At 41.3% G+C, this 26,400-nt stretch overlaps 1 protein-coding gene across 2 annotated transcripts in view; it reads left to right on the forward strand.

Moving 5' to 3' along the window:
• AMMECR1 (AMMECR nuclear protein 1) overlaps positions 1–26,400 on the forward strand; it is a 95,992-nt gene that overhangs the window by 23,026 nt on the left and 46,566 nt on the right. Inside the window, exon 2 of one of the 2 annotated variants that reach the window (XM_066559399.1) lies at positions 2,033–2,558. In XM_066559399.1, the coding sequence (XP_066415496.1) occupies positions 2,033–2,558 (526 nt within the window). Of the gene's footprint in view, positions 1–2,032; positions 2,559–26,400 lie in introns of those variants that run through there. The other variant, XM_066559400.1, reaches the window with a different exon arrangement.

The raw sequence follows: 26,400 nt of genomic DNA on the forward strand, positions 1-26,400 counted from the left end.
CTGTAGTTCTCTCTACTTCAAGATATTTGATAATACAATTCTGTCTTCCTGATTCCACTAGTTTCCACAGCTGTGTTTGTATATGTGTTGTTGTCTTTACCTAGACAGTTGGTATGCACTACATGCACTGAGGTAAAATAAGAGCACAACTATAGGCAAATACAGCAGAGAGCATCAGCAGAAGTGGAAAAAGGAAGGTTTTTCTAATGATTAAGTAATATCCTTGGTTTACCCTTTCATTCAGGGACCATTTGCAATACAATATGTAATCAAAAAGTTATCTATTCATTATCAGTAGTCTTGATATTGCATAAGGATTTCAGTCTTAGCTCTGAGCCTTACAATGAATCTTCCAAATATCTGTCCCAGTGGAGTGAACAATTAATCTTTCAGTCTGAATTGTAAGCTTTTGCAATTACTGAATATTTTTATAAATATTGGTCTTAAATAATATAGTATGTTAAAAAAAAGAGAAAAAGACAGAATTCAATACCTGGAGAAACTATTTTCCCAAAAGCAACAGAAGGTGTCACTGCTAACTGATTTTAAACAATTGAATCCCTCAGTAGAAAACACTATCTTTGTTTTGAAAGAAACTTGAACATTGTTTGGGAAGGTAATTGGGTTCCCTTCTCAAGTATTCGCCAGCTCCTAACATAAACATTACATTTAATAATGGAAAAGACTGCTTCACACCATCTAATTCTCATTTCTGTTTGCTATTATTCCCTGCAGCTGTTTTACTTCAGGCTATGATTCACAGTCAAAGCAAGAGGAGTTTACCCAGTATTTGGACTGAAACCTCCAAAGGGCCTTTTAACCCATTAGTATAGGAGATCTAGTAATTTCAAAAACATCATTTAAGATGCTGCCAAAATTAATATGAGGATGCTGGAGAAACCATTTCCATCAAGAAATGTAAAATCGAGTCTCCAAATAGTTTGAAACTGAAATCTTTCTGTATATTTCATTTCAGCTTCTGTAAGAGCTGTCTCTCTAAACTTGTGATATTATTTTAACTCTGTGTGGCAGTCCTCACCCCCTTGTCTTCCTTGAACCTGTAGTGTTGCTAGTCTATGTTAAACAGCTGTTACATCCCATGCCGGAGATGGCTGCATAACACTGACGAGTGAGGTGTTATTTTCTAAATATACTTCGAGATCTTTAAGTACTTTATGGCTGTTTGCAAGTCTCTCCATTCAGACATATCTATATGTGAGGCTAATGTAAAACAGTAATATAAAACACATTTCCTCTCCTTAATAAGCTTAATTTTTGGTTTCTGGAGAACAGCAGGAACTCACATCCTTTTTCCTCTGGACTTCCCTTCCCTAGAGGTCCGTCCCGGGCTGCCCGCACCCAGCGCCGTGGTCTCACTGGGTCATGGCTGCTAGCTCTGCAGCTGCGGGCCTATGCTCCGAGCTGCTATTTACTGGTTGGGAATTGCCAAAGCTGTAATTAAAAAAAGATATATTTTTTATATATATATATATCTATATATCTATATGCCTATAAAGCTCGTGGCTTTTAGCCATCACGATTGCATGCTTAACAGCTGCATCCAAGCACTCTCTCCAGGCTCCCAGCCTGGCGGCTCCAACACAGCCCTCCCCTTCTCTTCCCCAGAGAAAGGCATTTCAGGTCACTTGAATTATTTAGCGGGGTGTTTTTAACCATCTCAAGGGCTTTGCTCCTGCCGTGCGGCGCCTGCAGAGCTCGGGTTTGTGGGTTTATTTTTTTCTTTCTTTTTTTTAGCACGCGAGGTGGAGTTGCTCCACTTCCCTGGCAGAAGGAGGAGATAAAGCGCGGGGGGAAGGCGAGAGGGGCGGCTTGGCGTGTGGAGGGGAGGGGAAAGGCCGCCACACCTGCGGGCCGCGCTGCCCCCTCAGGCCCGGCCCTGGCCGCCGGGGCCGCTCACCGGGTCGCTCTAACGCAGCTCTCTCTGTCTCTTCTTTCCCCCCCTCCCCCGCCAATCCTCCTCTCCCTCCCGCTCCTCATTCATCCTCCCCTCTCCCGCCCCCTCCCCGTGCAGGCGAAGCGGGCGCGGCAGGAGGCGGAGCGGGCCGCCGCACGTCCCCCGGCCGGCCGGCTGGCCCCCCCGCCATGGGTCGGAAGCGCTGCGTGGGGGGAGACGGCTCCAAGATGGCGGCGGGTTGCTGCGGGGTGAAGAAGCAGAAACTCTCCAGCTCCCCTCCCTCGGGCTCGGCCGGCCCGGGTGGCGGCGGCGGCGGCTCCCACTGCGGCGGGGCGGCGGCGGCGGGGGGCGAGCCGGGGGCGCTGCCCCCGCCGGGGGGCCCCCGCCTGAACGGCATTGGGGGACTGGCGGGGGGCGCCGCCGGCTGCGCCCTGTCCCCGCCGCTGCCGCCCAGCTGCGGCGGGGGCCCCGCCGGCCTCTCCCCGCCGGCCTCCTCGCTGCTCGCCTCCCCCGGCTCCGGCGGGCCCGGCTGCAGGAAGATGGTGGTGTCGGCCGAGATGTGCTGCTTCTGCTTCGATGTGCTTTACTGTCACCTGTACGGATACCAGCCCCCGCGGAGCCCCCGCTTCACCAACGACCCATAGTGAGTATCGGCGCGACCGCCCGCGTGGGCGCCTCGTGCGCGCCCGTCCCGCCCGGCTCCCCCCCGGCCGGGCGCCCTCCCTCACTCCTTCCCCGCTGGCTCCCGCCTCCCGCCCGGCACCTTCCCCGCTGTCGCCGCCCGACCGCTGTCCTCGCCTGGCCCCACGCCTGTCCCCGGGCCCGGCCCGCGGGCGCCCCCGCTCCCCGGGAGCCGCGCTGCCCTCCCGCGCCGGGCTCGCCCCCGGGGGCGCCGCGCTGCCCGCCAGCTCCGTGAGTCCTCCCCGGCCCCTCTTGGCCCGTCGCTCGCGGGGCTCGCTGGTGACATCTCCCCCGTGATCCCTCACACCTCTGGCAGCGCCCTGGTCCGAGGGGCCGCCTTTGTGGCAGGCTCCGCGGCCACCTCCGGCCGCCGCGCTCCGTGGGCAGTGCCCTCTCCCCGCTCGGGGGCTGTGTTCAGCAGTCCCCGAGTAGCTCCCTCCTCGCTCAGTTTCACCTGTAGTCCTTACTGGGACCCCTTCACTAGGCAGCCTCTCGCTGTCCGTGTGTTCGGCATGAGGGCGGGCCTCTCCTTCACCAGTGCTGGATGGTGAGTACCTAGTGTAAGAGCCCTGTGTGCGAGTCCCGGATTTGTGAACACTGGTGTACCTGTACATTCCCCGTGCCAGGCACTTGTAACGCTACTTTGGTCTCATATCGTTCAGAGTCCTTGCTTTGTAATGACTCCTGAAGATCACCCAGTGTTAGACATCCCGAGTCCCTGAGTAATCCACCACATCAAATTCCCAGAGTTTTGAAAAGATCACATAAACACCTGTTACTCCCATCCTCCCTCTGCCTCCCAAGCTTCCTTGCAAGAGTGTCCAACAAGGGCCTGTTTTATTCCCATCCCTGGCCACTCTTGTTCAGTGTTTGTCTTGAACCTTGTGCCACACTGCCTTCAGAAGTGACCTGCCAGGACCGTCTTGCCCAGCATGTCAGCACCTGCAGCCTGCCTGTGCTGGGGAGCCGGGCATGCTGCTGCAGATAAGCTCAGACACTTCAGGGAGTAACTTCTCTCTGACAGGAAGTTCCTTCCTCTCAGCCGGGATGAGTTACCGAGTTGCTGCATGATCCAAGTCTGTTTGATTGCAGAGTTAACATAAGGGGTTGTTGAAATTGAGTTTCCGCTGTTTTACTTTGCTTTTAAATGAAATGGAGCTCATGTGGTGAGTTTCCAAGCTCCAGCTGAGACTCGACTGTGTTGGTCCACCAGAGTGCATGTCACTTTTTTCCTCCTATGTATAGCATGACTATCAAGTTCATGAGAACCTGTGCTTTCTCAGTACTTAATGAGTACAGATTTTCCGTGTATGTCCTGGACCCTCGTGCACCTTCACCAGTGCAAACAGTTATTGTGCAGTCTGTGTTTCATTAATGAGATGTAGTGTATGCTTCTTGGTGTTTAAAAATGTAATGTATTGATAATCTTATTTGTAGTCCTTGCTGTTCTAACACCCAGGATCTATACATCTCTTGCATACTTTCAGCTGCTGTCATGACAACCCAGCTCTGTGGATTCCTACTTAACCTGCCACCCCAGCAAGTCTTCCCTATATGCTCTTCATAACTCCTATGTGATTTCATCAGAGTACCAATAATGAAAGGAGGGCAGGGAGACTCCACTGTGAGTTTCTTTACCCAGGTCTTTTGCAAATCCATGTCTGTCCTTTTGTAGATACCAACTGTTCAGCAACTGCTGCTCTCAGTAGCCATTTTGCTGTGCATTGTCCTGTGTCTGTTCTCCATCCCAGACCACTATAGGTTGCAACATCAGCTTTGTGCTGTTTCACTTTTTCATTGCTGTGAGAGAGTTGAATTTTGTCTGTCTCTGTAACAATATTACATTGGTGTTATGGTTTTTTATCTGTGTTGTAGAATGATTTGTTGAACAGATTAGTTCTACTGTTTGTTTTATTACTGGAGGAAACTGAGGCAGGGGTGAAGATTTCAGCACTGTTTTCCAGTAAGCACTTTGATTCTTCTTAGTAAGCAGTAAATCAATTTACTTTTTTCCTCCTGCTTCTTACTTTAAACACAACACAATTGCAAACTAAGTAAAATTATGTAATTTTTTCTGAAATTCATATGTGTTCTTCAGATGTAGTTTCTAGAGCTGGTGAAAAGTTGCTGCATCAACTTCTGAACTTTTAGACTTCAGAAAGTGGCACTGTCATTAAAATTAGTAATGTAATTTCTGTTTATTCCCATGCTTGTGCCAGCATGCATGGTTGTATAGATCAGGAAATGATCTAACAATAATTTTATATTTTTCCCCAATTGGTTACAGAGTTTGGTTCTCTCTGGATCATTGCATGGCTTCACAAACATTTGTGTCTGCACAATTGTGAGGTGGGAATAAGCAGACAGATGGCAGAACTGCTGCTTTCAGCAGCCTTGTGAGCTGATTATGTTTGTGCAGTTGGGGATGCAACTTTGAAAAAGTTGTTCAGTATTACACGTAAAATTATAGGTCGGTGAATAAATTCCTGTTGCTAAGTGTTCAGAGGCAGCATGATTTCTAGCATTCACAAGATTTGCAGGCAGTCTTAGTGATAACTGGGTAACTCACAAAGATTAGATGTTGGCTTTGAAGCTGGGCTTCATCCTGTACAGCAAAAGAATCCTGAATGAGAACTGGTGTTTTTCAGTGAATGTGTATTGCAGCTTTCTGCCTCAAATTCATTTGGAGGTTTTGTCTATGGACTGAAATACATGGTCAAAGAGCAGTGGCCTAAAATAAGGGTTTGTATGTAAATTATAGAGTTATTTTTTAAAGTCATGTTAATTACAGGGAGGATGAAAGACCTGTGAGCAGGTATCCTCACACAAACATGACTCATATTCCTTGCAGGTCTTTGAACAATGAAACTGGGCATGATCAAAGAAAAGCAGGTGGCTGAATCACTTGGACAAGGGGTTCTGGCATGGTGTCTTTAGAGCAAAACCTGCTTGTGACACCTCTGGATTTTTCTGACTTTCTGATGCCAAGATGAGGGCAGCATCAGGACAGTAAATTCAAGGCAGTAGGAATGAGTTGAAAAGTTTTGAAAGGGTGTGGGTTTTGAACTCCAGGGCAGCCCATACATGGATGAAACAGTTGGCATTTTCCTATCTCTGGAGTTCCTAAAGCACAGAGAATAGGGTGTGGAGGGTATTGCTGGGGAGGTGTTGGGTTGGAGGGGTGGTGACTCATGGAGTTAAAAGAAGATAGCTGGAAGACGTTGAATATCTCCAGCAGTGTTTTGTTGAGAATACGCTGAGCAAGTTCTTTCTGCCATAGCTTCCTCTCCTCTTGTAGCCTCCATGGATCTGTTAACATTTTATTCTGTCTCTCTTAGTTGAAGAACTTTCTCATACCTTTAATTTCACTTCACTTTTGGTTGCTCTCTAAGCCACCCTTGCCCTTCTTTACAGGATATGTCCTGCAGGGCCTGTGCCTTCCTTCCACCAGTGTGATGGCTCTCACACTACAGGTTCAGAAGGCATGTAGAAATTATCCTGACAGTGTGAACACTGATACAAAATTTGAAAATTGCTGACCCAGACAAAATTGTCTCTAGGACAAAGTGTTGTTTAGACGCTGATTTTGAGACTCTGTTTCATGAGTAAAATTCAGAACACTGAAATTGTCCATAGAAATGAATTGTAAGGGGATGCAGGAAGAATTGTAAAAGCATTTTAACCCACTCATTTATGGAGAATGAAAACTGAGTAGCCTTTTTTACCTTTCTGACAAGTAACTTCTATCCCTTTTGCTTTTCTGGTTTGGTCTCATGCAATACACAAGATGGGCCATTATGATTTGTGGAAACAATACCATGTCCTGCCTTCTGTTGTGAAAGTGGAAAGGAGGTGTCTACCAGTGTGAAGGGGCTCAAGGTTTACACTATTGCTCACTGCTGTTTTCCTTCTAGTAGGAAAATATTTGAGTGGAAGTGCAAGAAGGTTGTGACAAGAGAGGGAGGATAAGTGTGTGAAGAGGAGTTCAGTTGAAGCTGTGCTGTGGGGAGTGAGGAGGACTTTTCTTAGAATCTCACATCTCTGGTCCCTGTAATGATTTCCCTTGGCACACAGAAATAATCTTTCTGAGTTTTTGTCCTGCACAGTGTCTGCTTCAAGCTCTTCATCTTGCCTACTTATTTTAATATCAACATCTTTGTGTAGAAGACATTGTCTGGCAGTCCATCAGGTTAACTCTTTTGTCAGTTGTTTGCTTTTTGTAGTCCCTTCTTGAAGGTTTTGGCTAGTGAGCAGGATTATTTTAGCGGTGACCACCTGTAGTTGACACAATGTGTAAGGGGAATCATTTGTTCTGCCCCTGTCTGCACCTGGAATGAGAGCTGGGGCCTGTGCCCTGCTTCCCACCTGTCTGAAGAGCTCTTTGGAAATTGTATTCAAATGCCCAGGTGAAGACTGGCTCACATCTTGCTCATCTCTCAGGGGACTGTGCTGGAGGCAGTGGCTGGTTGCTGTAGCTGACCTCTGTACCTGTGGTGCTTCTGATGCTTTAGGGAAGCTGACAGCCCCGTGCGCTTGACGAAGTGCTGCTGGCTACCACACTCTTTGCTAGGAATAATCTCTATGGTTTGACCATCTTCTGTGATTGTTGACCTCTGGATTAAAATATTGTCCAGGTCATAGCCAATTTTGAGTTGAAGACTTAGCTCAGAAATTTATCTGTTCCTTTCTTCATTGATGACTTGTGGTGTTTGGCAGCAGCAGTCTGGCTACAGGACCGAGGTGCAGCCATGTTGATGTGCCTGATTTTAGTATTTCATTGTGTTTTCAGGTCTAAGATGTGTTAATTTACATAATCTGAAAGGGTATGGGGTAGCACTACTACACTGCCTTAATATTTTGTTACTGAAGTTTGGAAACATTTCAATTCAATACAGTTTAGAAATACAGAGTTAGCTAATCTTGTGCCCATCAGTTTTCTCACTCAAAGACTTTAAGTTTTGATGCCACTCAAAATGATTACAACTTAACCTTGTGGTAAAGAGACGGTTCCAGGGTTACTGGAATTCAGGATTTTTCCTTAGTTGCTGTGTCTTGGTAAAGTGTTGGCAATGGTGGAGAATTGCTGGTAATTTAGATTGAAATAGCTAAACATCTTCAAGTACAGCCCCAAAGCTGATTTTCTTGCAGTGTTTGCTGTCCAATGCTTTCTAGTAAGGCATTGAAGAGAGATGAGACTGTCTGTAGGTGTGTACATATGCACACGTACGTGTGAATAAAAATGTTATTGCTTGCAGTTGATAGGATTTCATGCTTTTCTCAATTTCTTGTTTCTTGGCTGCAGCCTGACCTCCAGCTTTAGTCTCTACAACTTACTGTTATGTTGGAACATTGCACTTAACTCCTTGCTTGCTTTGGTATATGCTTCTTTACAGGCTTTTTTTTTGAAACTTAGTCTGGAAACGTAGAATTTCATATTGTCTTAAAAAACCCAGCAGTGTTCTTTCTCTGCAATCCCTACACAGAGTTGAGCTGTACCTATTGTCATTACTGCTCTTGATGCCAGGAATATGAAATTTTGTTGTTTCTCTGCAGGATTTGGTTGTATGGCAGTGGAGACTTACACTGTTTTGTGGCAGACTCAGTAATAATTTCTATTTATTGTTACATTCCAATATTACACAACAGCTATAATGATTGTCTGGTCATGGCCAAAGATCAACAAGGAAACACACAGGGAAATGTTCTTTCACATCTGTGTGTCTGTCTGACTTCATTCTGGTTTTCATGTGCATGTCATGTGGATTTGTATAAGGTTCAGTATTTTCTTCTGAATGAATGGGGTGTATTGGTCATTACTGTTAAATGTTAAATGTTGGAATATGAAGTAGTGGTTCTTTCAGAGTGGCATTCTGTGGTAGATGCTTTGAAAATGTAGTACAGTAGAGAATGTGTATTTTGGCTGGCATTGGCAGTGCTCAGCAGGGAATTCCCAGCATATTTGAAAGCAGATCTGCTGAATGCATCGTGGTTCAGCAGAGGGGCAGAAGGGATAAGGTTGCATGGCTTCAAAAAGAAGTTGCCTTTGCCAGTAGGTTCATCCTCTGATATGATTGGAGAACTGAGAAAATAATGTGGTGATAAACTCCAAATTAGGTTATCTGTAATTGGAGGACTTTTTCCTTCATAAGGTCCCTTTAGTGAGCTGTTCTTACATGCAGATGAGATAGTTTCTATTAATACAGGAAATCAAATCATTGGCTGTCTTAAGGATAGACCCTGGTTCTGTTTCTTTAGCTAAAAGCAGTCACCACAAAGTCATTCTAAGTGCTCTGATTCTCTGCAGTACTAATTCTGTGGAAGTTAATTGTTCTCATACTCCTTTTAGGGTGAAGAGGAGTCAGCAACAACCTCTCCTTGTGACATCAGTCTGGTCATTCATTTTTATTGCCTCCTTTGGTTTAGTTACATTCATATTGTTTGTCATACTTTCTTTATTCAATTTAGTGCTTTATGTTCCTGCTAAAGATTTTCATGGAAATTCAAATTTTAACATTGCTTTTGACATTTAAACTCTCTGACTGTCAGAAAAATGTATTTTATGTCTAGATTTGGTTTACTTCACACATCTAACTGAAGTATTTTTTTGCTAGAAATTGTTGAAACATTAATGATTTAGGAATGCAGGTATTTATATGGAGCTGCTGAAAGAGTATGCAGTTCTGCCTTCTCTTCTGTTGTGAGTTAAATATAATAATAATGTTATCTAGCACTGAATGGTAAACCAAGAGAAATTTAATGTTGGCACTTTTTGGTTGCTGACAGTTAAGAGATAACCAGAAAATAAAAGTTAGGAACCCTGGGCTAGCTCATTTTGCTTAGTTTACAGATCTAGACTGTGACCAGTTAGTGAATGAAATGTAGTCTTTAGTTTTTTGTTCTCTCAAAACTCATGCCATAATTAATGGAGCAAGCTCAGTGTGTTAAGCTATCTGGTTTTGCATTAAGTGTTCACAGTTAAGTGCAGGTTTTCTGTTGCATCAAATTTTTGTCTTCAGAAATAGAAGTGTTAGTTGTTTGATACATGCCATATAGTGGTGGTTTGTGGCAAGAGTCTCCATGGAAGGCAGGAAGTATGTAAATTATTTTAAAATAATAGTAGACTCACCAGAGTTTGGCCAATGCAGAAACTGTTGCTAGGCTGGAGGCCAAAACAAGTCCAGTCAGGCCCTGACCCTTGTTAGCAAAGCATTATGAAAATGCTTGACTTTTTTTATGATGTTTATGCTCCTAAGGAATGGGTTATTAAGATTGGTACTCAGCTTAGCATTGCAGAGTTTGCATTTAAATAACAAGATGGGGCAGTTCTACTGTGGTTAATTGACAAATTCTCAGAAACATGTCCTTGATGACAAAGCATGCTGGGATCTCCAATGGAGTATGGCTATTGAGCTGGTCCTAGTGTTGCATTTCTCACTATGTGATAGTACTGTGGTATATGCTGACTGACCAAAAGCTGGGCAGTTTATCAGTCCAGCCCTATAAACAAGTCAGCATCTTTCCTGGACTACTTGTATGACCTCCTAAAAAGCCCTTCATTTACATGACTGGGGTGTTGGCTAAAGCAATCAATGTAAAGAGCTTCATTTCTGAAGGCACACCTTCCTGTTCCATTGGTCAGAAACATATTTACTGAGTTTGATTTTTTTTTTTTTTTTTTTTTTTGCATCTGTGCCATTCTTTCACAACTGGTGTCCCCTAACAGACTGCACCTCTCTGTCCATGCCTTACAGGATATGCCTGAAGTTTTTGTAGTCTGACTGGGCTTTGATAACTTCCTGGAAGGCAGTGCTTGTTGTGAGTACATGGATATTGCTTTGCCACACTAAGTACTTGCAGCCAGGGTTATTCAAGTGCTAATTTCATGAGAATGACATGTTACGGAATGCAGAACAGCTCCATGGAGTTGTAGCAAGGTCACTGGGACAGCAGCCATATCAAGATCTGTATGTCTTCCCAGAGCACTCTTGTGTTACAAAGATGGAGTTCTCACAATCCTTAATGGTATATAAAATCTCACTTCATGTTTTTCTTTCCATTAGCTTGAAATCTGTGGCACCTTTGGCAAAGTTGAACCCAGGGCTGCAGTGGTTGTAATATATGTGTCATAGACATACTCCTGTAATTTATCTTTTGCCCCTCTGCCACCAAAGATGTCTCCTCTCCAGGTTTTGTTGGCACACCATGGGTTCTAGCATCTGGGAGGCTGTCTGCTTTATTTACTGGTTGGTACTTGGGGGCCATGTTTGAGACAGAAGAGAGAGGAAGAGAAGGATCCTTGTCATAAGTTTTTATCTTTAGCATCAGTAATGCTTCTGCTTTATCTTTTCTGAAAGTTAAAACACTTTCCCTGTTCTCCATGTGGTGCTCTGTACAGAGATAAGACTTCTATGGGTGAAGCTCAAGAATTCATGAGTTTTAGCTGTATTATTAAGATATAAAAAAGTGTGTGATTCTCCACTGGTGGACAGCAGTGTGGGCCTGTGTAAATCTGGTTGCTTCCAGCCCCTTTTTCTAGCTGACTGTAAGAATAGAAGTGTTGGGTGCCACACTATTTTCCTTACTCAGTAAGTGAGCACAAGGGTAAGTTCAGCTGATGAGGAATGGCAAGTTTGCAAGGTTGTTCTTTTCTGTATAAATAAACTTGCTGAAAGATTGACTTTTGGGAAAGATGATGTTCTAGGCAGAGGTCCCTTGTAAGGACCTTTATGAGGAAGAAAAAACATTTTTTTTGTAGTCTTCAGTACTTTATTTGACTGCCACATTAAGTAGGCAAAGGAAGTGCTGCACTAATCTTCTCTTAAGTGGTGTTTCTGCAGAGAGTGCTGGGGGCTGAGCACATGCTTGAAAAACCTACGGACAAGGTGCAGTGAGGAAAAAAGCCTCTTCAAAGAGTGCTGCAGTGCCTGAAGGGAAGTGATTAACTGCACTTGAAGCATCTAGTAAGCATGAGGGGAGCAAAACTCCAGCAAGCCACTGGCACAAATTAAAAACTGCCAGCCAAGCAGTAGAAGGCAAATTCTTTTGGTACAGTGTTACAAGCAGTTATCCAAACTCTGAAGAACCAAATGGTAATGTAGTATTAAAACTGATCCCTAATTAAGATGCTGATAGAATGCAAAGTTGTAGTAATGAGGCTCACTCTTCCTTAAGAAATAGGAGCAGGACTCTGGCTCTGATTCAGCTCAACTAAAATTGAAAAATAAACAGGTAGAGAAGAGGCAGGCAGCAGAAATCTCACATGGGATATTTCCTGCCATAGTACCTGGATTACTCTAAAATACTGGGACTAAAATTTGGGAGAATATATGATTGGGGCTATTCATTGGGAAGGAACACTGGATAAACCCAAGCATTAAAAATGAAGTGTTATAAAGAAGGATAAGTGGAACACAAATTACCTTTTTCTTAATTCACAGGAAAAAGGTTCAAGTGAAACAAATATTCCTGTGTACGTTTAACCACTGTGGTCTCTTTTCACCTCAAGGTTGAATTATTGCAGTTTTCTGTGCTTGGACAGCTTGAGCTTTTAAGGTAGAAAATTTAAGCCACTGCAAAAAGTAGCTTCCAGCAGTACCTCTTTTTGGGAGAATATGAAATCTGTGCTTCAGGTTGTTTGGTGCCAGCTACTTCTTTTTTTTTTTCCCCTTCCTTTTTTTCCTTTTGCACGATTTCAAGGTGTTAAGTTCCTTCACATATGTAATGTAAATGTCTCGGAATAACCTGCTCAAAGACTACCTACTATCCTTTGCCATCCTGCTAATTTAAGTATGCTTTCTTCTTTTTTAAATGTGTTGAGGTGCTCAGCAGCAGCAGCAGGTTATCCTGAGCTGAAATAGTTACACTAGATCTGGTAGATGAAGATAGAGGAACATGCTGCTGCTACAATGTGAGATACTACTCTTTCACTGACCAGTGGTCATATAAATGTATGGATGACATACACATCCAATAGTTAGGCAAAAGAAGCATTATACACTTTCTTGGTTGTCATTTTATGTAGAATGTTTAATGGAAATTGCTCTGGAGGAGAAAACTAGGCCAGTTCAGAGTGGTCTCTGACATCTTGGCACTAAATTTTAGAGGGTTGGAGATGCCAGAAATTTCTTGGAAGAGGCCATTGCAGAGAGATCAGTAATGTTCAGATGGTTCCACTGGTAAGACCTCTGCTTGTTTTCAAGTGATTGGATAAGTCAAAAGAAGAAAGAGAGAATCTTACATAAAAACACTGTTGGACCTCTGAGTGTTTTTGGGGCTTTGCAGGTTCTGTCCAACTTCTCTGTATCCAAGTTATTAGAGCAGGCAAGTGGGACTTAAGGATGAATCACTGCAGTGGTGTTTGGAAGGGTTGTGTTTTGTTCCTGGCCTTGTGATTATGGTGGGCAAACCTGAATGAGGTCTTCAATCACTCTACCTTGTGTTCTTGATGTAAAAAATAAGGCACCTCAACCTACTTTTCTTTGTCAAGTTAGTATAGAGAGAAATTGGCTGTTATTGCAATTGTTCTTTCCCTTGACTGGATTATCCTGCCAGGAAGCTCTCCAGACTCGGCTCAGGATATTTTTGCCTAAATTGGGAACTTGGAGACATGCACTTTTTTTTCCTTTTTTTCCTTCTTTTCCTTTTTTTAAACTGTAATCTACTATATCTGAAATGAATCACAGTTGTATTCATGTTAGCTTGACTCCTTTAAAGGCTATTCTTGCTTCTCAAATAAGCCACAGAATTTGCAAAGATTTTTTTTTCAGACTAGTTTTTTCATTTGGGGTTCTCAGAGTCACAGTATCCTCCTTCACAGTTTAGAGTACTGTTCAGTGAATCCTTTCCCTGAGAATAGTTCAGACAGTTTTAATCTGTGAATACAAGCTGAAGACAAGACCTAAAAATCATACTGCAATCTTGTGTTCTGTTCAAGTTGCATGAACACCATTGTTTTATGGACATTTTGGATCTGTGAAGAAGGAAGGTATGGTTACACATTCCATGCCTGCTAGAGCCACTAAGTGTTGGAAGTGGAGATGAGCAGAAAGAAAAGGTAGGGTGGCAAGGAAGTACAAGCAGTGACTGTATAATGATACTTCCCTAAATATTTTTCTAGTCTTCAGGAACTAGTGGTTTGGGACATTTGGAGCCAGAAGTGGTGTCTTTCACCAGTAAGTCTCCCTAACACCCCACCCACCCATGTAGCAATGAGTAGATTATAGATGAAGTTTTATGGAGGTGAAGTTGGAAGAAAGATGAGACTGTTTTGCAGGAATGGTTGAAGTACTTCAGGGGCTATACTGTTAGAAATGGAATGAAAATCAGTGTTTTTTAGAACAATGCCATGTACTTCAGGAGTACAGAAAAACCGATTCTGTAAGTTAGGAGTTTTTTTTCCTCTCCTTAATGATTTTCTGGTATTACCAGTTGACTATCAGATTGCTTAGCTTTCATTATGCTATAGATATATATAAAGGGCACATGGCTATTTTAAAGAGTAATTATAAGTAAGAATAGAAAAGTATTAAATACAGTTTTAAAAGGGAGTGGCTGAGAGTTTACTTGTAAAAGTTTATGGTTCTGCTGCTCTCAGGATAAAGACATCTTGTGTTTGCAAAGCAGGGCAGCCAGGGTGCTTGAAAGTATGAAATGAGCTTGCAAAGGAAGATGAGAAGGGCTGGGCTGCTTTAAAGGATCAGAACAATGACTAAAAGATACAAAATTTGATTGAGGGGAGGTGTGTATGTATATGTGTGTATACATACTGGTCTGTCCATATATATATATATATGTGTGTGTGTGTATATATATATATATATATCTTTGTGAGTGCATATATATGTGTGTATAGGAAGAGAAAGACAAAGCAACACAAATTAACTCTTTAAACCAAATGCCAGTACTGTTAGAAGAACAAAAGGTTATTAAAAGACTGTGAATTCATTTTAGATTTAGTGTGTAAGGTTTCCACTTTCTGGAGTAATGTGGCATTATTGTAACAACTAATAGGATTACAGGAGGGAAGCAATCCAAATACTTTAGATAGATCTTGATTACTTTATGATAAGATACATGTGACACATTGCCTTCAGTAGTAAGCTTACTAGATTTGATAGTTTAAAAGGTCCCTCTGAGTTCATTGGAGTAGACTTGGGCTTTAGGCATCAGTGTGGCATTTTACCTTCTCATGGGTCCCCCATGGAAGGGGATGGAAAGATGGCATTAAATCCTGCTCCTTAGTTGTTTCTGCTTTGGTAATATGTTCTAGATTGAGAAATCTTCTGGTGAGTAAGTTTTCAATAATGAAGACAGTAATTTTGCCATTGAAAGTCTCAAGTTATCAAGATAACATGACAAAGCTTGTCTTCTCAATATTATCTAGTTGTCTTTATTACTTGCCTGAAAATTCCTCTTTTGTTTTTTTTAATTGACACTGGCAATGATTGCCAAGTTGTTTATGTCCTCATGGGCAGACATGGTAGTTGGTAATGATCCACTAATAGACCTGACATGAAGTTAAGTGCTGTCACCATTGAATTCTGTATCGGAATATGGGGATCAGTCACAGTTTTAAACTGTGGCACTGATGCTTTTCTTGTATAAGAAAGATTGGTTTTGGAGAATAGTGATGATAGATGAAGTTTATTTAATCTCTGAGGACTGTTAGATGAACTGTCTTTAGGCAGCTTCTGATAGAATTTGGTTTTGAGTAGATTACTTGTTTCACTGAGTTCAGAGAGGCCCAAGTTGGTGCTCTCTGACCTGGTTGGGTCTAGCACCATTACTAACTTACTTAGTGGGGGTTGTTCTCTAATAAATTGTTTTGCTTTGACAGAGAAACTTTTACCTTTCTTTCCAACCTGCTTTTGTTTTGAGTAAGATTTATGATTTTCTTGAGGTGGAGATGAATAGAAGCAAACATTGGTCAATAACAGAGCTCTGTGGAGGTAATGAATTTGGAGACTGTTGTGTGTATAAATAATTTTTCACTGAATTGGAACTGAACTATAACTCTACTATTGTTCATGTTGAACAGGGAATGGGGTATTGGTTTTCTGAACACAGTATCTTTGCTCTTAATAAGAGTGGTTGCCAAAATAAAACTCAAGGAAAGGATTCAAATGGCAAACAAAGTATATGTTAAGCAGTAATGTTTTTTGGAGTAGTGATACTGGAGACTTTATTGCTTAACTTCAGCCACCTAATAAAATGGATTTTTATTTGCACACCATTTCATGGCAGCCAAGAAATGGAGCAGTGTAGGAGCACAGTTTCTGTGACAGGGAGTAACAGGGAACTGAACAGACAGGCTCACCCTGAGGTGTCAGGGAACGTTGTGGCCTCCATGTTTACGTTGAAATGTCAGAAGACTTCAAGTTGATAATTTTGAAACTGTGGTATGTGAAGGACTTTTAAAGCAAAGCTGCAATTTGGTGGGTTGTTTGTGTGGCTTTTTTTTTAACCAAGACAGCAGGCCAATAAAGTGCTATAGTAGGTGATCATTGCTTCTAGAGCTGGTAACATGGCTGTTTATCAAGTGTTTTTATATTATCATCCTGCTGTTCCTCCTTATCTCAGTTTAGGTTTCCCCCATCAGCTGAAGTATGCCCACTGCTGCTTGTGTTTCAGGCTTGGATGCAGTTGAGGGAGTGGCAGCCTCTATGGGGCTAAAACTGGAAATGATGATCAGAGGAAGTCTGACCTCACACCATGAGGTGGAACACGGCACCGCCTCATGTGTGGTGTGGCACAGAGCTGAGTGCTCCTCATGAGGTGGATGCTGTGCAGTGGCTGTATCTGAGCAAAGTCCAGTGTGTAAATCCATGCTTTAGTTTTCAGCAAACCTTGCTGATCACAGTGTAGACCCACCTTCCCCAGGTTACTGAAAGAAAAATGGGTGCCCAATCTGAGGTTGCAGCCTGAGGTCAGGGAGCAAGGTGCCACAATAGTGGAATTATTCTGCCTTGGAAGAGGTGAAAATTTGAGATCTGGCACCGTGAAGCATTGCAGTGAGAAATCCAAAAAGGAGCAATTTGGACCTCTCTGTTGTTTTCAAGGGATTTATAGTGTTTTTCATAGACCTTTAAAAGCTATCTATCCTTACCTGTGTTGGTTCCAAAAAAAAAAAAAAAGAAAAAGGCAGTAGGGTGGTTGAATGTTTAGGTTTTTTGGAGTAAAGATAAATCTTCAGTGGTTTGACCTTTAGAAACTTCATTAATTAGCCAATATACAGATTTAATAACAACAAAATAATACTTATCTTTAGATAAGTGATTTGGTCTGCAGCTGTTTTATTTTAGCTAATTCCTAGAATGATTGAATCATGGTTGTATTGGATCTGCTCATAGGTGGTGAGTTGGTCTGGGGCTTTTTGATAGTATACCAAATACTTGTTTTTAACAAAACTAGAAAATTTATATGAAATTAAACACTACACATATTCTTGTGCCACAGTTGTAGGATAAAGTGTTTTCAGAGAACTCCAAGTACTAATTTTGAAAGTCTATATATATACTTTGCTGGTGTGCAGTGTAGTTGTATTTTGTGTTAGCTTTAGAAATGTGTCATTTTCAAGGTTAGTTTTGAAGGTGTCATTAGCTTTCTGCTTTCAAAAAATGCCTGGTGAACAAAACCAAAACATGAACACACAGATTTTGATGTGTCAAAATTAAAATGCACTCTGGTTATTTTCCAGAGTTTTCAGTCTGATAGGATGATTTTTAAAATTCAGCTTTGACATTTGAAGGGATCTCACGGAAGGTTTCTCTACATAGTTATGAGAGGCTATTTCCATCTCATGCAGTGTTTGAGAGAGTATTTAATTTTAGAAAGAAGTGTTTAAGCTTTGTTGTGGAAACATTGTAGTGTCTTTGAGATTAATTCTGAGTCTTTCAGAATTTTATTTTTTTTAGTCCTGTTAGTGTTGAATAGCTGACTATCTCATACAGTGTATTTGTGTCCTGCAAGCCACTTGAATGACATTACAGAACTGGAGTGCAGTTTCCCAATCTGACTTCACTCGCATACCAAGACTACTGCAGGCATAATTAATGCTCTGACTAAAGTTTGCTAGTTTGGGGAAGTAATGTGGGTTAAATGCAGCCTTTGAATGAGACTCCATGTCCAGGGCAAACAAAACATCCTCATACATGGGGATACATACTCCTCCACACCCTCCCTTGAGCTATTGCATTGATCATGCTGGCTGTGCTGTTTCTGCTTGATAAGTCAGCAGTGGATACTCTGCTGCTTTTTGCTAGGTTATTTTTTTGCTGAGTTTTAAGACTATTTTGCTGAGTCTTTTAGCATGCTAAATGCCAGAGCTAGCTTAAGGGATAGGATCTTCCCATGTGGTCTGGGGAAAGATGGGACCCTTGCAACCAGCCAGTATTAATTTTAGGCTGACAAGAACTGTAGCTCCAGTTGTTTTAATCTGGATTTGTCTTCTGCTCTGAGAATGTAAATGCTCTCCTGGTTGATGCTGTAAGCCCACTGCTGTACCCAGCAGTGCTAAAGATTACAGTGAAAGGAATTTTTTTTTTGTGGACTCATTTCAATGACTTTTCCCAGCTTTTGGCACACTGAGCAGGTAGGTTGGTGCCTGCAAGTACATCCAGAAGCTGTGGAAGAAAAAACAATCACATAACAGACTTCCTTTTGTGATTCTTCTGTTGACAGCAGTGCCAGTTGTCTGCCCTACATCTAATTCCCCAGTCATCAGAACAAAGCTTACAGGCTAGAAAATAAGACTGAACGGGGATTTTTTTTCCCCCTTGTTGAGTTCATCTGGGTACATCATAGTGCTTTTATGTACACAATTGCAAACATTGCAATGTACAGCAAACCTTTGGATAGTGATTTTAAGATAGTGAAGGAGCCTGCAATATGTAGCAGAACCATATGCAGGCTGTCACAGAAAGTCCTGAGCCCATTTTGGGTGGCTGAGGATTCCGTTTACAAGTAGATTTTTTTTTCCAAATAGTCCTGATGGATTGCTTCCACAAGGCTGTCTGGTGTTTAGCCCAGTAACTCAATGGATCAACAGCTGGGTGCTCTAATTCAGAAGGATGGCACCAGCATGGGGGAGAAGTATTGTGGCCTTGCTAGGATTTTCTCTCAGAGAAGCTGTGTGTACTCTTTCCAGCAGACTGGTTGTCTGTGCTCAGTGATCTGATCTGCTGCTACTTTGCAGGGATGGAAATTGTGTTTGATTTTCTGTAGTGTCAGTCCCTTTAGAGTCTTTAGTGTGCTCTGGAATTACACTGGCAACCTGTTGCCCAGCAGTTCCTCAGTGTCAGGTTTGGAACTGTCCTGTGCTGGCCCCACTGAACTATGTCTGACTTGTCTGTTCAGCCAAATGCTGCCCCTGTACTTAATTCAAATTTACCTCATCCCTCTGACCTATATACTATGAAGATAGGTGTGAATGTCTCCCCAGTTGCTTCACTGGTAAGTACTGGGAATAGTGTTCCACTGAGCTTCTCTACACTCGTGTTGTCAATCCTGTGTCCTTTTCTCATTTTGGTCTGCAGGAGACCCCAGTGGTTTTTCCAGTTGGTTTCCTGCTTTTGATGTAGTTAAGTAACTTTGCAAGGTGCTACCCAAACATGTTAAGTTCTATTTCCTGTTTATTTTGACCTACCATGTATATTCTAATCTCTTCTGTTCTCATTAAAAACTATCTTCTCAGATTTGCTTCCTAACTTCCCCATTTAATCATGCAGTATGTAGGCTTTTATTGCAGGAGCTGATGTATTCCTTTGACTGCTTTTGTTTTCCTTCCAACTGTGAGGAGTTTTTACTTGATCTCCTCATACAGAAATTTGTCTGCTTTTTTTTTTGTAATTTTTTTCCCCTCTCTTCAGGGTTGTGTGGTTTTGGGTTGGTTTGTTTGTTTGGGTTATTTTTGAGAGGAAACAGGTTTGAGAGGATTGCTAATTACATTTTTTACACTGTTCCCTTAACATTAATTATCCATGTGCCAATAGTTTTTTGTGTCACTGTGTTCAGCTGTGATGTTGAAATACAATTGCATTGCAGGCACAGTTACATAGCAGCATTCTTATCCTTTAACTAGGTCTTGTGTACTGCTAAAAACTAAGCCAAAAATGGGATCTTTTCATGTAGGTCCTAGCACTAATTTTCAAGGTAGAAATCATTATTTGGGGAAAAAAAATCTGTTTGCCATTCTAATGAGTCACAGGCTTCACTTTACATCAGGAGATTTCAGTTGCCCATTGTTATTACCTTTCTTAAAGTTGAAACTGAAACTCTGTAACCTTCCTGAACTGGTAGTGTAGTTGATCATGCATCTTTATTACTTGATTGTGTGACTTCTAGCATAAGAAGTTAATTGGACTTCTCCTCTGCTGTAACACTTTATGCCATTAAATGTTTATTTAACCTTCACAGACTGTGCCATTCCCCACCTGCCTGTTGTTTGTTGCTCCTGTTGGAATTGCTGAGTAAGCTGGCAGGCTCTCAGCATTATCCTGTTTTGGTTTGTCCTCCTTCCATCAGATCTTGGAGATCGTTGTTACTTTGAGGGTGTCAGGTAAGGCCGAGTATTTGGGCTTCCCATGTGTTACTTATGAAATTTCTAGCAGTAGTGTAGAAGTGCTTGTAAGTTCCAAAACTCTTATTAGCATGCCAGTCGGGCTGACTCTGGCATGACTAATGTGCGTGCTTAACAAGTTCTTCCTGTTCCCATCATGCCTGAATCCTGGCTGGCTGTATCACTGACTTCCTTTCTCAGCCTCACATGTGGATCTGGCAGCACTTAAGAAAGTAAAACCATGGAAATCCTGAGTGTTAAGCTTCTGTCCATCAACCTGAGTTTACTTTCCAGAGAAGCCATTCTGTGATTCCATACACTGCTGTTACTAGTGTGGATTCACTGGACTACTGGTTGTTTGGTTGGGTGGTTTTTTGTTTTGTTTTGTTGTTTTTTTGCTGAATCACCAAGTAGTTACTGTTCAGTGTAGAAGCCCTGTGAGTTTGCTGCCTTTCCATCTGCTGGCTGCTGTGCCAGCAGTTTTCAGATGTCACAAATACAGCAAGCTGTGTGTCGAGTAAAGTCATCTGATAACCACACCTGCTTCTTCCCAGTCCTAAGTCTGTCTACTCCAAGGAGGATTCCTGTGTCAACAGGAAGCAGAGGGTGGATTGTTCCAGAGATTAACTCTGATCCATCCTAGGTCCACATGAATGCAAGAGATGGCAAAAGGCATGATGAAGCTGGAAAAGAAAACAAGTAGGCAACACGAGCCTTTTTCAATGGTACTCCTTGTTATCTGTTATAAAATTGCAGTGATGTTCATATGAGGTAGTGGACTTTTTAAAACTTTTTTGATTTGTTCCCTCATAATGAAGGCATATCCCTAAAATTGTCAGTCTTCAAATAGGAAAAAAAATGCGGTTTTGGGGACCAAAATTGCAGACAGCATCTCTGTACTTTTATGAACTTGTGTTTGGTAAAAGACTGAAAGAACTGATGTTCCCAGTGAGGATCTGCTTTATTAGTGTCCCAGGGACTGTCAGTAGAAGATTCTGCTGGAAGAATGTAACAACAGGGAAAGCCTGTAAAGATGCTTCTGTATCCTCCAGTAATTTTCTTTACTAGAGCTGGTGTGTTTGTGTTTATGGGTTGTCTAACTGTATGGCTGATGATAGAATGTGGTAACCAGTATACTTGCTCAGAAAATGGTGCTCTGTTATCTTGGATGTCTGAAAGTAACCAAGCCATATATATAGCCTGCTTAAAATTGTAGCCTCAGTACTGGCTCTGTGTATTACTGCATCTTTGTGTCACTAACTGCAGTGTATTCTCTTCCAAAGGGATCAGTGACCAGTCACCTGGCTTATTGCTAACACACCTCTCTGTTGCCTGAGTGCTTAGTGTGTTCTTTTTCAAGGTTAGCATGGTCATGTTTATCTCATGACCAGTTTTGTTCTGCCTTGTGTGTTGCATAATCTGCTAAAGCAATGTGTCTGAAAGCTCCTCTGCTTTTTCCAGCAGTATAGTCGGTCCTCATGAAAGTAATTACCTCTCTTTAATAATCTTACTGCTGTTTCCTGTTGTTTAAGCTGTACTGCATGTGTTTCTTCTTGTGAGATGCAGATGTAAGTAGTGATCTCATTGCCCTTTTTTACTGCCCCTTTTGCCTCTCCTCTTTTTGAGCTGACATCCCTGGGCATGCCCTCACACAGTGAAACAGAGGAGAGAAACACACTTGGTCCAGGCTAAACTGGAAAAAGGAGAGAGATGTTTTTAACCAGATCAGTTCTCCTATCACATTTGTTCATTGCAGAGCAAGAGAGTGTATGGCTGGCTGGGGATGGGAGGTTACAGTGAGTCTGTATTTATTTAAGCAACAGCTCTGGACTTTACTGTTACTCAACCCTTGATGCAGTCATTAGTGGTTTAAGGGGTGGGAAGACAATGAGACATCATCCAGTGCATCTGAAAGCATGATATCCTATGTTCTATACCTATGCTGTCTTCCTTAAAAGCACTCAGTTTCCATAGATTTTCAAACCAGGGAGAACTCTGTGATTTTGAATCATCTTTGTTGTCTTAAAAGTGCTGTCTTTTGTTACATCTTTATCAAAAATACAAATTCCATTTGGCTCTAATTCCATCCCTGTATTTAGATTAGACTATCTTAAAAGTGTCACCTAATTGCTTAAATTACATGGCTAAGTTCTTTACAAACAGTGCAGTCTAGAGTGCATTGATTCAATAGTAATTAATTTATTCCAGCTGTTGAGTTAGTGAAGTCTGAATTAGAGGGCAAATTCAGATTCTTCAGAGGCTTGTTTTTTTGCTCCTCTTGCATTATTGTGAGCTTCTTGAAACCACTTCCAAAATTACTGAATGTTTACTAAATTTTCCAAGTTAAACATTTTGAAAATAAATTCTAAAAACCTGAAAGTAAATGCTAAGGTATCTTCTTGTTTGCTTCCTCGTGTTTCAAGTCTCCTGCAAGCTACTGTTATGCAGTGGACTTTATAATATGTAGTTTAAAATAAGAAGGAGCAATGGTTTTAAAGGAATAATTTTGTGTGTTTGGCTGAACTACAGTCTCTCCTGTCAGCTGACAGCTTGGCATATAAGTTTTGTGATATATTATTGCTATAAAAAATGCTGTGTAGTTTCAATTTTTTCCTTAGGTTTCTTTAAATATTTCTCAATCCTTTGAACCAAATTCCACTTAAGCAGAAAACTCCTGTGTGTTAATTTCTCACAGGCTTGGCAAATTCTAAGCTATTGGCATAAATTGTTTGTTCATCTGTTTATGTTGTGCCCTTAGGTGCTTCTGTCTCAGCATGCATCACACATTTGGCAACTAACAGAAAGCATTTTAAAGGTCCAAATGGATGCCTTTATGACTATACCTAGTGTCTTGTTTGTATAAAGTGTCTGAACTTAATTAAGAAAGTTATTTTCCAGAACAAATTGCATACATTGCATTGCCTTCTTCTACTCACTGATCTAATATTTTGAATGAAGAGTGTGTTTCACAGTTAGCTGAAATCCATTAAACATAAGTTATGATTAGTCTGTAGCAGGAGAACCCCAGATATACCTCTATTAAAATTTTGTGTGACCTTTTTATTAACTGTAACTCCTGATTTTCCATTAATGGCTTGAGTAACTCCTTCAAGTAATATTTCAGCAGAACAAACAAAACAGTTAGTGAAAATCCAGTGGACCCTGGCAATTTGGGTAAAACTGGCAAGTCTAATCAGAGTGAAAAATTCATTATCTTCACTGGCAGTGAGAACAGACTCTCTTTTAAGGTAGTCTCTGTAGACTCTGAAGGTAGGAGTAATTTGTTAAGGTGCTGTCTGAACTCTATGCAAAACAATGTTTGCTAGCTCCTGGTTTGTAGCAAATATGCAGCAGCTAGTTGTGAGCATGGAATTGTTTTCCCTCTTAAAAGAATGGAAATAATACTGTGGCACAAAGCTTCCAGCCTTTTAGTGCTTGGAGAATGCTTTTTCTCTATCAAATTTCAAAACCAATTTTATGCCTGCATCATTCTGCTAGTGATAGAAGGGGAAACATTATACCACTGCCTCAAAACGAATGTTTGCTGCATTCTTGCTAGTGACTTCTAAGGAAATAAAAATATAGGAGCTGAAGCTATTCTTACCAGATTGCTTTAGCACAGTCTTTTATGGGGTGGAAGTTCTGGGGATCTCACACAGCTTTCTAAAACATGTTTCATGTGGTGTTCTTAAAACATGTGGGTTTGGATACATTCATGGAATTTTAGAAAAGTTTTCTGCTGAATCCTTTCAAAGCATTAATTGTGAAAAAGTTACTATGGAAAGGAAAATACTTTCAGTGGAAATATTTTGTCTCAGTTCCAGTCTGTATCTGCAGTGATCACAAACTATACCTGAGATCTTTGATGGTCCTGAAATTGCTTCAACTTTGACTTGCAAAGCATCCAGTTATGTTACTAGGCTGATTGTTCTGCCCTTTAAAATGCTCTTCTTTGACATGACAATCTCTAATTCAGGACTGTTTGGTCCTTCTGGAGAGGAGACTCCATAGTGTTGCTTTGGATAAGTAGTGCCAGTCCTTGATAAGTTGAAGACTTGTCAGTTTGTTAATGGGTACATGTGTTTGAGCTCATTTTTAGATATAAGAGCTGCTTGTGGCTTGAATTTGCCCACTTTCTTTGAAACTTGGGTGGGGAGGTGACTTTGGCTGGAACCTATCTACCTTGAAAAACTTCAAATGTAGCCAGAGTTTCTTGCTAAGTGTTTTCCTGGTGTTTCTATTAAGAGCTGCTTATGGGAACATAAAATAATGTCATGTCGTCTGAGGAATGACAGAGGTGGAAATACCAGCTTTGTTTTATGAATAGTTTTTCTTAACAAACCAAAAACAAGTTAGTTTGATTTGATTAAAAGGAGTATAATGGATGACTGCTCATAAAGGCATCAAGGAAACCAAAGTATATTTCTTCAGAACATTTTAAAATGTCCCATAGAAAGTCAGAATTAGGTGACTGCAGATTTTGAAGTAATAATTTTAATAATTTATAATGACACTGAATTGATTTATTAACTTCATAAAGTTGATTTTTCTGCTCTGGTTCATAATTGTGCAATTGAAGAAAAAGAATTACTTAAGTAGGTCAGAGCATAAATGTGAAGAATTCTATAATGTGTATATATATTGTTGCATAATTTTATTAAATATTGCAAATTATGGTGCCTTAATAACCTGGAATGTGGTGACACTTGTTCTTGGGTACTTTTGACACTAGAGCAGAATTTTCTCTGGAGTTACAGTCCTTACCCAGGATGTGTTTAATAAGCATGTGTACTGTCTGGAGAGATTAGGCATTACTTTAGTAAGAGAAGTTCCAAAGTACCTGAAAGTCTGCATTTCAAAATTCAAACCCCACTTTCTCATAACCTTTTGCTGATTTTTTTGGGGAACATGCTGAATACTCCAGAAGTTTTAATCAAAATGAAGGTTTCAGAATTTATGGAGCAAATAGAGACTTATTTAGTGAGGGTTGAGAACTTTCTCCCTGACTAATAATGGGCATGTGGAGTGCAATAACTTGAGTATTACATGATTTCTTCCCCCCCACACCTTTTTTAAAAAGTGGTTGCAAAGGGAGATTTAAGTATGAAAAAGATAAAGGGAGGACAGAAATGGAAGAGGAAATGAAAGGAATGGGGGTAGGGAAAGAAAGCCTAAAAACACATGGAATACAGAAATGAAGCACAATGAGCAGAAGAATGAGTTTTGAAATGTAATGAGTTTAGAGTATGATGGAGGCAGGAGTACACGTTTATTCTGTAATACCTTGTCACATCTCAAATTGTGTGAGGGTGATAATGTTCATCAGAGGAGTGTTACATGTTAATTGCTTTGTTACAAAACAGTGTACAGTTCAGCAATTCCTGATCTAGTGCTTAATAAGAGCCAGAATCATCTAGGCCAAGTGCAGAGCCATCCTATCTGCTCTCCCACCTATGGCACTGTGCTGCTCAGATAAACATGCTCGCCTGGAAATAGTCAAGGGATGTCTGTCTTCAAGCTGCATTGCTCCAGACCTGTGCTGAGAGACTTATAGGCACCTTTAATGAAAAGAGCATTTATGGAACAATAAGCCTTTTTAAAAAGCAAAGCTGATTAATTACTGTGTTTTAATTTTTGGTGTTGACATAGTTGGTTGGTTTTGAGGAGCAGGTTTCTGTGTGTTTATCCTGCTGGTCAGGACTTTGATAGGATTAGCAGAAGTTTACAAGATCGCAGGCTAAACCTGGCTAGTCAGAGGTAAATATGGAAGAGCAAGGGATCATGGTGAGCATGATCACAGACAGTGCTGTGAAAATGCCCTGGTGAGGAGCCTTGGCATCACTGTGCTGTGACGTAAAGAGCCTGGAACCCTTCGTCCTGTTCTGGTACCTCTAGTCTACAATGTTAGCTACTGTTATTTAAAACTAAGAGACATGTTCTACATCACATTCAAAGGAAGGTGAAAATCTCTTCTCTTTCACCACAGCTCCTTCACTTCTGTAGTCTTTTGAGGAGCACTGAGTTTTCCATTTTATTCTTTCTTGCTTTTTGATTCCTCCTATCTACTCTCTAATCATGTCCTCCCCTCCCTGTTTTGTGTGGGTGCCGGCTTCATGCCACTGTTCTTCATCATTGCAAGGAGTATTTTCAGTTTGAAATGACTAATAGTTTCCCTGTTGCATGGATGATTCTGACAAGAAATAGTAAACATAAAGGCTGTGCTAACATGAATGTTGCTAAGATCAGCAGC

Source organism: Molothrus aeneus, chromosome 14 (genome assembly GCF_037042795.1).
Source record: "Molothrus aeneus isolate 106 chromosome 14, BPBGC_Maene_1.0, whole genome shotgun sequence".
Classification (NCBI taxonomy): Eukaryota; Metazoa; Chordata; class Aves; order Passeriformes; family Icteridae; genus Molothrus; species Molothrus aeneus.